At 37.1% G+C, this 13,072-nt stretch overlaps 1 protein-coding gene across 1 annotated transcript; it reads left to right on the forward strand.

Moving 5' to 3' along the window:
* Nucleotides 1-388: 388 nt before the first annotated feature.
* sla1a (Src like adaptor 1a) lies at nt 389-12,718 on the forward strand. Its single transcript, XM_036566411.1, has 8 exons — nt 389-640; nt 1,554-1,647; nt 3,007-3,106; nt 3,202-3,288; nt 3,685-3,788; nt 3,901-4,032; nt 6,751-6,874; nt 8,665-12,718. Exons 2-8 carry the CDS (start codon nt 1,575-1,577, stop codon nt 8,894-8,896), a joined length of 852 nt encoding a protein of 283 aa, XP_036422304.1. The 5' UTR covers nt 389-640; nt 1,554-1,574; the 3' UTR covers nt 8,897-12,718.
* The last annotated feature ends 354 nt before the right edge of the window (nt 12,719-13,072 follow it).

Genomic DNA, 13,072 nt, shown 5'->3' on the forward strand with positions numbered 1-13,072 from the left:
ATGTTTGATGGCAACAAGTCTGCTGAATGGGTGTAACTGGTGTTATTTACAGTCTCTAAACATTATGGTTTCTTGGATGTGTTTCAAGCACCCAGATAAGCATATATATACGCATACATATGCCAGTGCTAGTAGACACTGGATGAATAGCATTTGCATGGTTAGAACTTTCCAAAAAGACTGGCCTCCTCGTTTGAAGAATAAGCCAACTCAGTCCATCCAGTTAAGAGAGCGAATCTAGAGTTTTTTTCTGTTCGTTATTTTTGTGCAGAGATGCTGCATAGATTGTATGTATATTTGCTCACAGAGTCACACGCAGGCCACATCTCTCACACATATCTGATGAAAGAACATGGTCAGTGGTGCATTTGTCTTCCTCATTTCACCAGAGGAAGTGTGCAGCCGAACACTGTGTTCACACATTTAGACTCGAGCCTCATACTGAAACGGTCAGTACGGGTGCTCTGCAGGTCCTGGGGTGGATTCTCCCGACCCAGCTTATGTAGCTTCAGTTGGGCCAACAGTTGTTCAGCCAGATGCAACTGCAGTAGTCCACCTATGATGACTGGCCTACTCCCATTGCAGCTCTGTGTCTTTTGACGACCCATGGACACATATCAGTTTAACAACTGAAGCGGAGGTGAGTGACAGATTTTGTTTTCTCCAAGTTCTCTGGCTGACCCGTCAAGTCTGAGCTGGATTATAGCTGGTGTACGGATTATTTTAACAGATTTATTGAGAGTTTTTCATAATCTCGAGTTTCATGGGTAAGTTCACAAACAGAAAGCCCCTGTCAAATCAACTCGGTTATTTACAATGGTTAATGTACTCTTGCAAATGTTGCAGCAGTCGTGTGTGCTTTTTAAACCCTTACTCTCACTACTGAACCCCTCACCATGCTAATGCATGTGGTGGTCTGTGGTAAGGCCTGAATGTAGGCACTCTATTTCTAGCACATTCTAGCAGTTAACCTATTTACATCCAAGAAACTGTGGGCGGTGTCCACACTCCTTCCTCTTATAACTACATAACTCTCATAATGTTTTCATAAGTATAGATACTGAATGATTCGTAGAATTTACTGAATAATAATAAAATATAATAACAACCTTAATAACCAAGCAATAATTCTAGAGAGAATGGAGTTACTACGCAGAAAAGAGAATATACATAATTTTGATTGTACGTGGACTGTATGATTGTATGGTTTCCACTGTCAACAGACATCTCTGGATTTTCTGATATGTTTTACTTCAGGATTCGTCACTGAATCCCAAATATAAATGCAAACAACTGCTTCTGCTTAAGCTTAAGTGCATTTGTCATGCATTGTGTTGCAAAGAAGTGTCCAGTGGAAAATTGTGGTAGAGCCTGGCTCCCCACAGCTTCCCCATCTAGCTGAGTGTGTCTATCTGGAGATAACACTGCAGCCACTTTGGGGAAGTTACGAAATGGAAATGGCAGCAGTAACAGTTGTAAGACTTCAGTGATAAGTTGCCAAAGCTATTTGGTCGCATGAAAAATGAGTCTAATGTTTCTGTGTGGTTCTGCAGCTTTCTTCCTGGATCGCTAGCATGGGGAACATAATTAAAGGCCAAGAGGCTGACAAGCAGCCTGAGAATAATCAGTTGGATGCCGCACTAAAAGGTACGCTGTTTGAGTTTTTATTGGATATACCGAATTCTCAGTGTTTAAGAGTCTGACTTCTCAGATTTCCTCACAATTCCATTGTACTTGCACTGGTGCACAAAAGAGCTTCTGGTGTACGGAATGTCAGTTTTCCTATGTACCTGACCAGAATTCTGTCTGCAGACATATATTGGCATACATGGTGCATATATTTTGAGTATGAATATTTTGAATGCTAAGGCAAATATTGCCATATATTGCACACATTTCAGATATGATTTTAGATTTAGGATTTTAGATTACAAGGTATACACTGACATGAACTGAACATATATTTCAGATTTGAGGATTTTAGATAGGATATATATTGACATAAATTGTATATACATTTCACATATTATGATTTTAGATTATAAGATATATATTGAAATAAACTGCACATATATTTCAGATATAAGGATTTTAGATTATAAGGTATATATTGACATAAATCACACATAATTTTAAGATATGAGGATATTAGATTTTGAGGCATATATTGACATAAAGTGCACATATATTTCAGAGAGAGACTTTTGCTCAGAGAGAGATTTATTGATATATTTCAGAAATGAGGATTATAGACACTAAGAAGTAGACTGACATAAGTTGCACATTTATTTCAGATAGATTCAGAGGATTTTCAATGCCAGGACATATACTGATATATATTTTGGATATGAGGATTTTCTGTGCTCAGACATATTGACATATGTTGTGTGTGTACATTGGAGGAAGAGTATATGAAGCAGGAATCACTGCTGTCGGAACAAAACGTATCTCCATTTTTGTCATATTTAGTTTTTGACATAATCTGAAAATGCCTGTTGCCCTTTACATTGTGTCAAAATTTCATGATGAGTGGACCAAAAGAAATGACCCAAAATGACTTGGAAAAAGTCTGATTCCATCGATTTGCATTAAAAGTAAAGTAGGTTTTTTACTTCTCCTGTGAAGTTACTATGTTGGAGATATAAGGTTTTTTTCCGAAAACAGCAATATGAAGAAATTTATTGCCACTGTTGGAACAAAACCTCATATCTCCAAAATAGTAACTTTACAGGAGAAGGAAAAAACATTATTAACTTGTAATGGAAATAATGTAACAATATGTTTTTATTATTATTGGACCATTTCTATTGGTCTGTTGATCATGAAATTTCAATACAATGCAAAGAGTAACCGGAGTTTTTTAAATTTTGCAAAACAGTACAAAATGAGGTTTTTGCACAACAGCGACAATATGCACATATATTTTTCTCCCTTATAGAACACTGTATTGCTCAGCGCTAATCCTGCGTAACTATACTGATATCATGCATTTTTGTTCAACCTTAGTCACGGATTATGACAACTTAGTAGTACTCTCCGACTACCCATGCCGGGACATCAGTGAGCCGATATTTAAGATGGGAGAGAAACTCAGGGGTCTGTCTGAGTAAGTATGAGTTTATGAAAATGTCTCTTAAGTGACTACTTTCAAAGGCCTCAGGCTCAGTTTTACTGGTTTTATCTGCTAATCTGTATGTTCAGGGATGGCTGCTGGTGGAGAGTTCGTTCTTTTCAGACAGGAACTGAAAACTACATCCCAGTTAATCATGTGGCAAAGGTCTATCACGGGTGAGTAGTGCGTGATGTAACTGAATGAGCTCCTAGATGATCAGACAGGCACCTTAGTGATATACAACATAAGACATTCCACTCTGTAGGAAGTCTTTTATGTTTGTAATCCATAACCCTTTGAACTATAGGCTTATTATTCAGTTTTTAGTCTTAAGACTTTTTATCTTTTATTAACCTTAAGAATTTTCAGTAACTACAGTGAAACTAATTTGTAAGCTGTTTGTTTATGAGAGAGAGGAACTGAAGTGTGGACCCACATATAGGCCTTATGGTTTAAGGGATTCAATTGTATTCAAAATGTAAGTTTTAAAGCTGTTCTATTAAAAATAAAGTTTGTAAACAGAGACAAAGGACATTTCAGAATCACATTATTGGTTTTGTGATGTTTTTAAGATGGCTGTTTGAGGGAGTGGTGAGGCAAAAAGCGGAGGAGCTGCTCCTCTTACCCAGCAACACAGTTGGCTCTTTTCTCATTAGGGAGAGTCCGAACCAACGAGGTGAGAACCCTCAAGACCTCACAATAGACTCTTACATCACTGTGAGATTGGTGAAAACCAAATGAAATATGAAGCTATAAATGGCAATGCTAACAGCTAATGCGTCCTGCAGGTGTATATTCTCTGTCTGTGAGACACAGAGTCATTAAGCACTATAAGATTTTCCGCATGGCCAACAGCTGGTACTACATCTCCCCCCGCCTCACCTTCCAGTGTCTGGAGGACTTGGTCAACCACTACTCAGGTGAGTAGAGCAGTGGAACGCAATGGTCAGAGGCCACTGGCCATGGCTACCAGCTGCTATTTATTACATATACCTTGCAAAACACCAGCAAACATTTGAGGACACTTTGTCTTCTTTGGAAATGTTTCAAGTAATGTGTGATTTTCACTCTTAATTGACAATTATAAAGAAATTCGCTGTTTTTTCAGCATTCCTGCACATAGTTAAATGATTAAGACATAAAAAAGTTATGTGATTGACATTTTGTCAGTGGTGTGACATTACCGAGCTTGCCGAGTCACAGTGTTCACAGTGGTGGTGATGGGGACCAGATGCGAAAGTTGTTTAATAAAAGCTGCACTGTAAAGTTATTACAAGATGTTTTATGAATATGCTGCCTGATGCCTGATAGTTTTGTGATAAGTGTTTGGCCTAAAATATAAAATATATTTTTAAAAATACATATTTCACCCTCCTAGCGCTTGTGGTCCTAACTAGTGAGTGGAACTGGATACGTCTAAATTAGGTAACAAATGTCCAAACAAATCATCTATATTTGGATATATGATTTGAAAGTTGACAATTACTAATAATAGGTAGCCAACATGAAGTAAATAGTGGTGTGTCCTGATATGGGTGGACTGGTACATTGATTTTAGCATTGCTTGGCACGTGTCAGCCTGCTAACTTTGAACCTAAACTATGAATGTATTAAAAAATTTTTGTCTTATTGGAAAGTCTGAACTTTTATTGTAATTCATGAAGGATTGCATAATTTTTATATATATACACACATATATATATATGTATATATATATATATATATATATATATATATATATATATATATATATATATATATATCGCTGTTGTCGGAAGAAAACCTAAAATAGTAACTTTACAGGAAAGGAAAAAACATACTTTACCTTTAATGTAAGTCAATGGAACCAGACTTTTTTCCAAGTCATTTTGGGTCATTTCAGTAAAAACAACAAAAATGGAGATTTTCTTCTGACAGGAGCGATATATGTATATATATACATATACATATTTGAAAAAACATGGTTGCCATATAATGGTTATATATGTGGCTTGGGTTAAATCAAAAGCTCAGATTATTTCCATTTGTTGCTTTATTCTTTGTAATTAAAGCTTTTTAACACTGTGCCAACTGTCCTCATAACATGTACCAACCAACCCCATGGTTTGGCTGACTGGCACAATTACACAACATGAATTTCATCATGAATGCACTAATTTCGGGATTTCCTGACACTGATAGTGTATGTTTTTAGGTAAAATGTTCTGAATTGCTGCTGGTTTGATTATCCTAATGTATGGTATGCCTGGGATATACAGCAGAGTGTGAAAACCAACGCTGCTCTGTAATTTACTAAATGAAATTATATTTTCTGATTCACCACTATTTTACTGTTACCAACACTATATATAAATCAGTCTCTACAATGCAAATCTTACTCTTCATACCAAGAAACACATTTGATGTAGATAAAGCTGAGTGTTGCACTGTAGACAAATGGTAATCATATTATGAATTTGACAGTTTGATTTTTCCCACGCTATCTGTGTAAATAATGTGTGGGGTATGTCATTATTTCCAAGGTAGCAGTATCACAAATAGGTCATTCTACCACTGTGGTCCTGAAAATAAGCTTAAAATAAGACTAAACCACAGAAGGTTGACGGCTGTGTGTAAAATTAACTTTTTGTGTGGAGGGAGGAAAGACTACAAAACTGACCACTTATAATATTTGTAATTTTCTATATACAGTGTAACTTTGAAACTGAAGTGGCAGTAGTATTTTTCTATTTGTAGAAAAAATACATATTTTAAATAAAAATGTAGTAATTTTTTTCAGTGGTGTTACAGCTTTTTGACTTGGTTTGTTGTCTAGAATGGCACATTCAAGATCAAACTACTCTGAATGAATCTGTTTACACCTTGCCAATTTAATTATGCAGAAAATTTGAAAAGCTGGTGGAAATCCCTTTTTTTAGTGTATCTATGTACAATGGCTCATGGACATACAAGTGCTTACAGTGATTTTAACATTATCAAAGCATTTTAATGCCAGAACATTTAGTTCTTTACTACAGCTCCAAATATTCAAGAGAACAGTCTTAAAACTGCACCCTCTCCCTCTGGAGTATCAGCTTGACACACATGACTTGCTGTTCAGTCGGTAAAAACCACTACAGAACACTAAACCTGTAGCAAGTGTACTGTTTCAGCTTTAGTCCATCAAGTAAAAGGGCCAGGAGTAAGTCAGTAATTTTTCAGTGGTGTTACAGCTTTACTGATGATGTTCAATAAAACTACGGTTTATGCTTGAATCACAATGCTTGTGCCCCGTTTGCCTCCACAATAGTAGATATATTCTCACAAATATTTACATGTGCATTTTAGTTTTTCTCAAAATGGTTAGTCTTTGATATATTATCATAGACTGACAACGACAACATGCTCAAAATTAAATGAACAGATGTTTTGACAGGCAGTTTATCTCTCAGCAAACTTTGTCACTACAAACAGGAAAGTGAAGTATGATGCATTGTTCACATTTTAACACCACGAGTGTAGTCGAACTTGCTGTGCTGTGTCTGGGGTGTTTATGAACATAAGAGCATAATGTAGGATACCTGAATATACATTAGTGTTTGTGCATTATTCTGTGTTCAAGATAATGAATGTCTTGATGTTTTGATTCCTCTCTTCAGAATGTTCAGACGGCATCTGCTGTGTTCTCACAGCCCCGTGTCTGTCAAATATTGTGCCAAACCTGAACGCACAAGCGCCCCCTGTGGTGATGCGGCGTAACTTTGACTGGAAGAAAGTGAACAGGTGGGTGCTGGAAATTTAGTTTGACGCATGCATTTCCAAGAAACTGTGGGTGGTTCCAGATGTCCATGGCTTACTGTTATAACATTCATATTAATTTTATACCTGACTGACTGAATAAAGACTGAAGAATTTTGGAAAGGAGATTTTGAATGCTAAGTCTGAAAAGTAGGGGGGAGTAGGGGGTTAAATTGTGCAATCAGTTTAGACTTTTTGAGTTTAATTTACTTTTTATCTTAAAAAAGATCTACTAAGACAATGTAAAGTCTTACAGAGAGATATAATGGCTAACAAAGGTCTTCCTTATTTCTCTCAATATTATCCATCTTTAAAACGACAGTGGTGTTACATTTAAAAAATACCACCAAAAGGATTAACACAATTTTTATTCAACATTTTACACACTGCACTGCATAAATTAAATCCAGCTGATTTCAACAAATTATGTTCCATTTGTGATTAAACATGCAGCCTGTGGTCTTTAAAGCTGCATTATGTAAGATTTGGGGATTTGGAGACCTCTCTGGAGGAAATGTGTAATTGTACACCACGTGCAGAACATTTTGTACCATTGGTTGTGCTTTGCACCCTCATGCATGGATTCTAAATCTAATAATTACGAGCTTGTTGAAGAACTATTCAAAGAGAACTCAGTCAAAACTTGGTGAAGGCTGTGTCTTCGGAGGATATAAGAGAATTATCTACTATTGTCACCATATCTTCATCAGTATAATATTGATTTTGCATTTAAGACCTAAGCATCCAACCAGTCCTTCTTTTTGACTGCATGCATGTAATGTTAATACGTAAAGACGTATGACGTGACAACAAAACCTCCAGTGAAATATGAGCCGACTTCTCTTAATTTTAAGTTATTATTTCAGGAATTAGGTGGTGACTCACAGTGCATGGACATTATATTTTAGTGTGTTTCTATTTGTCCTGACTCAGTAATGCTACTTCTTTCAAAAAATCTTACATAGTGCTAAAAGTGGGAGTGCTGAACTTTTTAGCAGTATATGCATGACGTGAACGGCAATGTCATGCAAAATTATCTCCATTTTCTCATTTGACTTTTTTTTGATAATTTACATAAAATAGAGCATGTCACGATTTGCTATAATGACGATATTATAACTAACACATCAAACCTCTGATGCACACCCTGATCATAGTGCCTTGATCTTCATTGCACTCCCATTTACTAGGTTAGCATTGCCGGTGTGTTATTGTGCGGTTGGGCGGGATGAAAAACCATAAAGTGATTTTATTACCACATTTTGTGATTATATGTCTTGCAATATGCATTTTTGTTGTTTTTCAGTTTTTGACATAATTTGAAAATGCCTGTTGCTCTTTACATTGTGTGTAAATTTCATGATAAATGGACCAAAAGAAATGACCCAAAATGGCTTGGAAATAAGTCTGATTCCGTTGACTTACATTAAGATTAAAGTATCCTTCTCCTGTAAAGTTACCATTTTGGAGATAGAAGGTTTTTTTCCGACAGCAGCGATATGAAACCTTTGATCCAAGACTGACCTGCATTGTTTTTTACCAAAATGGTTTACATTTGTTCGATCATGTAAATGCCTGGATCCAAAGAAATATCTGTGATTGGCCAGGATTGGTAATAGAAGACAATAAAACATTTACTGATTGATTAAAAGTTCATTTTTACATCTACCCTACTGTGAAGGCTGCAATAATGCATTAACAATCAACAAATGATAAAAGAATAGTTAATCTTGGGCAGTGAACAGCTAATGAATGTGCTGCTCTTCTGTGCACAGGTCCCAGCTACTGAACCCCGCTGATCAGAGCAGTGCGGACAGCAGGCAGAACGTGGTGAGCTTTGGGGTGAGGAACAGCATCGCTGCCTATCTCTCCGTATCTGAAATGAAGGAAAATCCAAAAGTCCTCCGCAGCAAGAAGAGCAAGTCTGTCTACGTGATGCCTGACTCCAGCCATATGGAAACAGAAGAGCTAGCTCATGGAAATGTGGCAAGTGGAACAGACGGGTAACAACCGGCACAATGTGAAGGACAGACGTTTGTATGTCTGAACATTACGGAGGAGTGCAGTCTTTTCACGTAAACACTGGACTCCAGAATGAATCTCTCAAACAGATCAAGTAGAGAGGAGATGAGATCGTTTTGGGTTTGTGGTCATAGAAAGACCAGAATGTAGCCATTAGACGGTACTTGATTGTTAACGATGAAGTGGATGTTATTGCATATATAAACACACATACACACAAATATTCACACACGCATATTTTTAGACTAATTCTTCGGACTTTTTAGAAGCACTTTATTCTTGGCTGTATGGACAAATCAGATGAGAAGTAAGAGGACAGTTCACTTTAAATACTACTTTTCTCCAACATCTGAGCTTTGAATGAATACATGAACCTGGATTTCTCCTTTCGGACTGGGTGATGAGAAGAGCTCAGCTATTTTGCAAAAGTATTTGGCTCGCTCCTTATACATGGATTCAAGTTTTGTGCTGAACTGCTGTGGAGAAGCACACCGTGCCTCTGTCCAAACAGCGTGCTGACCGCTCCTTGGCTCTTTGTTCCGATTGGCTGTTTCGAGGAAAAGCGTTTTATAGCTTTATGCTCAAAAATGGGGTTTTTAATTTAATTGTTGGGATGCAAATAAAGACATTCAGAGTGGTTTGATATGAAATGGTTCACTGTAAAGAATCTTTTGTTATGTAATGTATTAATCCAACAAGGGAAATTTGTCATTTTACTGTCTAACTATGCCCGATCTGGGAGCAGCACAGCAGGCCTCAGCCAAGGGCACAAACAGGTTTACTCAGTCAGGCCTGTGACTGGAACACATGACCTTCCAGTCACTGGCTCATTTCTCCTGCCACAAGACAACCACCCACCCCAACTCCTTTTTTTCTGATGTCTACAACACAGAACAATTTTTTTGCCTTGCAAAGCCCTGCAAGGATTTTTCTGCAATTGGTAGATTTTCAAACATATATTTTAGGGTAAAACTTAAACATCAGACCACATATTTGTGACCTTGTTGTGTAAGAGCTTAATGTGAAGCAGCGTTTAGACACATTAAACTCTTCAGATGTCTGGTTCTTTTTATTACCGCTGTAAAAAAAATCTGACTCGGTAAGTTCCTCTTGAATGGTGCATTCCAGATCAAACCAGTCTGAATGAATCTGTTTACATCTTACTGATTTAATTATGCAGAAAATTTGGGGGAAATCCTTTTTAGAGTATCTATGTCCAATGGCTCATGGACATAAAAGTGGTTACAGTGATTTTAATGTTATCAAAACATTTTTATGCCAGAACATTCAGTTCTGTACTACAGCTCCAAATAATCAGGAGAACAGTCTTAAAACTGCACCCTCTCACACTAGAGTATCAGCTTGACACACATGACTTGCTGTTCAGTCGGTGAAAACCACTACAGAACACTAAACCTGTAGCAAGTGTACTGTTTCAGCTTCAGCTAAGTCAAGTAAAAGGGCCATGAGTAAATGTGTGAAAGGTGAACCCCCAATATGGTGAGTGCTGTATGCTGCTTTACAGCATGGAGTGTATTTTGCTTGAATGTATTGTACTATTATGTTTAACACATCACCCACATCACCGGGCCTCACTTTTCGCTTCACGATAAACATGTATCTGTTTCGCATTACTATTAATATTCATCCTGTGACGCACAAACATCTTTGAATGTTCATTTGAACAGACCGCAGAGTGACCAAAATGGCCACGAGGCCGCATGTGACGTGCTGATCATAGGAGGCCCAGTTCTGTAATACATACGTGTAGAGAGGCGAGTCTTCATATAAACTGCCAACAAACACACAACCACAAGGATGAGTGACTGAGACAAAGGCTTGACAAGGGCAGCGGAAGGAAATTGGTTCAACAGTAACAAACTGGATACCCTCAAAGGACCATGCATGTTATCTCACTTTCTCAAGCCTCAGAAAAGACACCTCACGCTGGCCTGGAAACAGTTTAGATAGGATCGGTTTGCTGACTGCGTAAAGAGGAGGCCCGGAGTGCTGGCCTGAGACCTGGGTGCAGATTTATGAAAGTGTTTTAAGACATAAAATCTAAAATGCACTTTTTTATGTTCTTAACTTCAGGCTTAGATCAACTGTTACATGTGCCATTCATATATTCTATAAAAGATATGTTCTTACATATGACGGCCTCTTGTCTGTAAGTGTTGACAAGGCGAACATCTAAAACTGTAACTTGCTATATCTGGAACTGTTGTCTCAGAGCTAGCTAACAAAGTTGTATTTACTCAGACTCCAGAGTTAATGATGGCTTACTGTTGGGTTCTAAGTCTGCCTGAAACAAGATTGTAGATTGTATTCTTCACCTTACTATTTTTGAATGCAACAAAACCCTGTGGTAGTGTAACACTTGATGGTAGTTTGTTATTCAAAAGCTATACCAGTAATATTTCCAAGATTGCATTTTATTACTTTACAAACATATCCAAAATAAGACGTTAACCCTACAAGATGCTGAGAAATTAGCTCATGGTAGCCTAAACTACTAGATTAGACTATTGTTACATGTTGCCCTGCCGTCTATTTAAATAGACTCCAACATTTCAGAATGCAGCAGCCTGTGTGCTTACAGCTCAGTTGGTGGAAGAAGATCATTTTCTTATACATCTTCTAAGCTCCTATAAACTCCTGAGCTATAGTATTGTCACTCATTTTGATTTGTTGCTTACATATGTGCCTTTGTTTTCATTTAGACCACTGTTCATTCATTTAGAGTGAATTAAAATAGCCTAACGGTTAAAGTCTATGTAAAATGTATATAACATTGTTTACGACAGACTGTAAAATGCAATACTACTGATTAACATTCATGAAAGATAAACATTTAGTCTTTTTAAGACAGTAACTGAAACTTTCTTAAAGGGGAATTCCACCAAAACTTCTGGATAATTAGATGGTTAAGATGTAAACAAAGTCAATGAGGGTGGTTTGATGTGAAATACTCCGTTTATATATATATGTATATATAGGAATAAGACATCTAAGGAGTTTAATGCCACTAAAAAGTTCCCTCAAAGTAAGTAGTTACATGAAATTATGAATGCATTGCCTGATGTCTGAGAATTTGTTAATGATAGTTTTGAGAAGGTTTTGCCCTAAAATCTTATTTTTTAATCCATTCATGAGGGACAGATATATGCAGGGTGTGGTAAGACAAAATAGTCCCCAAAGAAAATGCTTTCTTTTTCAGATTTACCACTAAATTACCATTATCAACATGACATATGTTTACATCTTAATGACTGATTTATGCAGAACTTTTTAAAAAGTGGTGGAATTCCTCTTTAAGAGAACATTTGAGAACATTTTTATTAACTCTAGTTTTTGTTTTGAATTTTTTTCTTTGGAAATCTTTTGTGAATTCGGCCCCTGATGCTGTTGTGCTGGCGAGAAAGCAGAACTAGACCCTCAGGCCTAATTCTCCTCAGATGGGAGCTTGAAAAAACAGAGATAAAACCTTCTCTTTCTGTTGCACACATATTTAAGATCTCCAGCAGAACCTAGAGCCCAAGAAAACCACAAAGCAGCAATATGTGATGAATTAGGTTTTGCCTGCCTGGACTCTGAAAACATGCATCAGTCTTCTCATCGTTTCTGACTAAACAGCTTTGCTGAACCAGCAGCGAATCAGCAGTGACTGAAAGTAACCTCGTCTGTGTAAAATACCCAGAGGCTCAGCTCAATAACAGCTGCTGTCCAAATCTTTCTGACACATCACCTCACAATTGGCTTTGGGATATCATGGACAAAATCTAAATAAATGTTTGCTTCCCTCATAAAGGTGCTTTCTGCTTATCTTTGCTTATTTTGATGAGATTATTGTGCTACGTAATGGTTTCTTAGATTCTCAGCAGGACCTCAGTTGTGTCTGAGATGGTCTTTATACCTCTACTCTATACTGAGATTCTTTACATTTTAAAAAAGATTCTTCTTACTCACGCAGCCCATTTACAAAAACAGTTCTCGAAAGAACCATCCATTGAAAGGTTCTCCTATGGCATCAATCACAGAACCCCTTCTGGCACCTTTATCTACAAATATATTTGAGGTCAGGCTGTTTGATTTTTTGATTTCTTTATCACTATATTATGTAGTCACGTAATGCATGCTGGGAATTGTAGTGAGACAACA

The sequence above is a fragment of the Colossoma macropomum genome, unplaced genomic scaffold (genome assembly GCF_904425465.1).
Source record: "Colossoma macropomum unplaced genomic scaffold, Colossoma_macropomum, whole genome shotgun sequence".
In the NCBI taxonomy this organism is placed as follows: domain Eukaryota; kingdom Metazoa; phylum Chordata; class Actinopteri; order Characiformes; family Serrasalmidae; genus Colossoma; species Colossoma macropomum.

Bases quoted from the DNA above. Each gene is read 5' to 3' on its own strand.
- sla1a (XM_036566411.1), top strand. From the start codon at position 1,575: ATGGGGAACATAATTAAAGGCCAAGAGGCTGACAAGCAGCCTGAGAAT. The intron at 1,648-3,006 runs GTACGCTGTTTG...GTTCAACCTTAG, and splicing joins GTTGGATGCCGCACTAAAAG to TCACGGATTATGACAACTTA. The intron at 3,789-3,900 runs GTGAGAACCCTC...TGCGTCCTGCAG, and splicing joins GGAGAGTCCGAACCAACGAG to GTGTATATTCTCTGTCTGTG.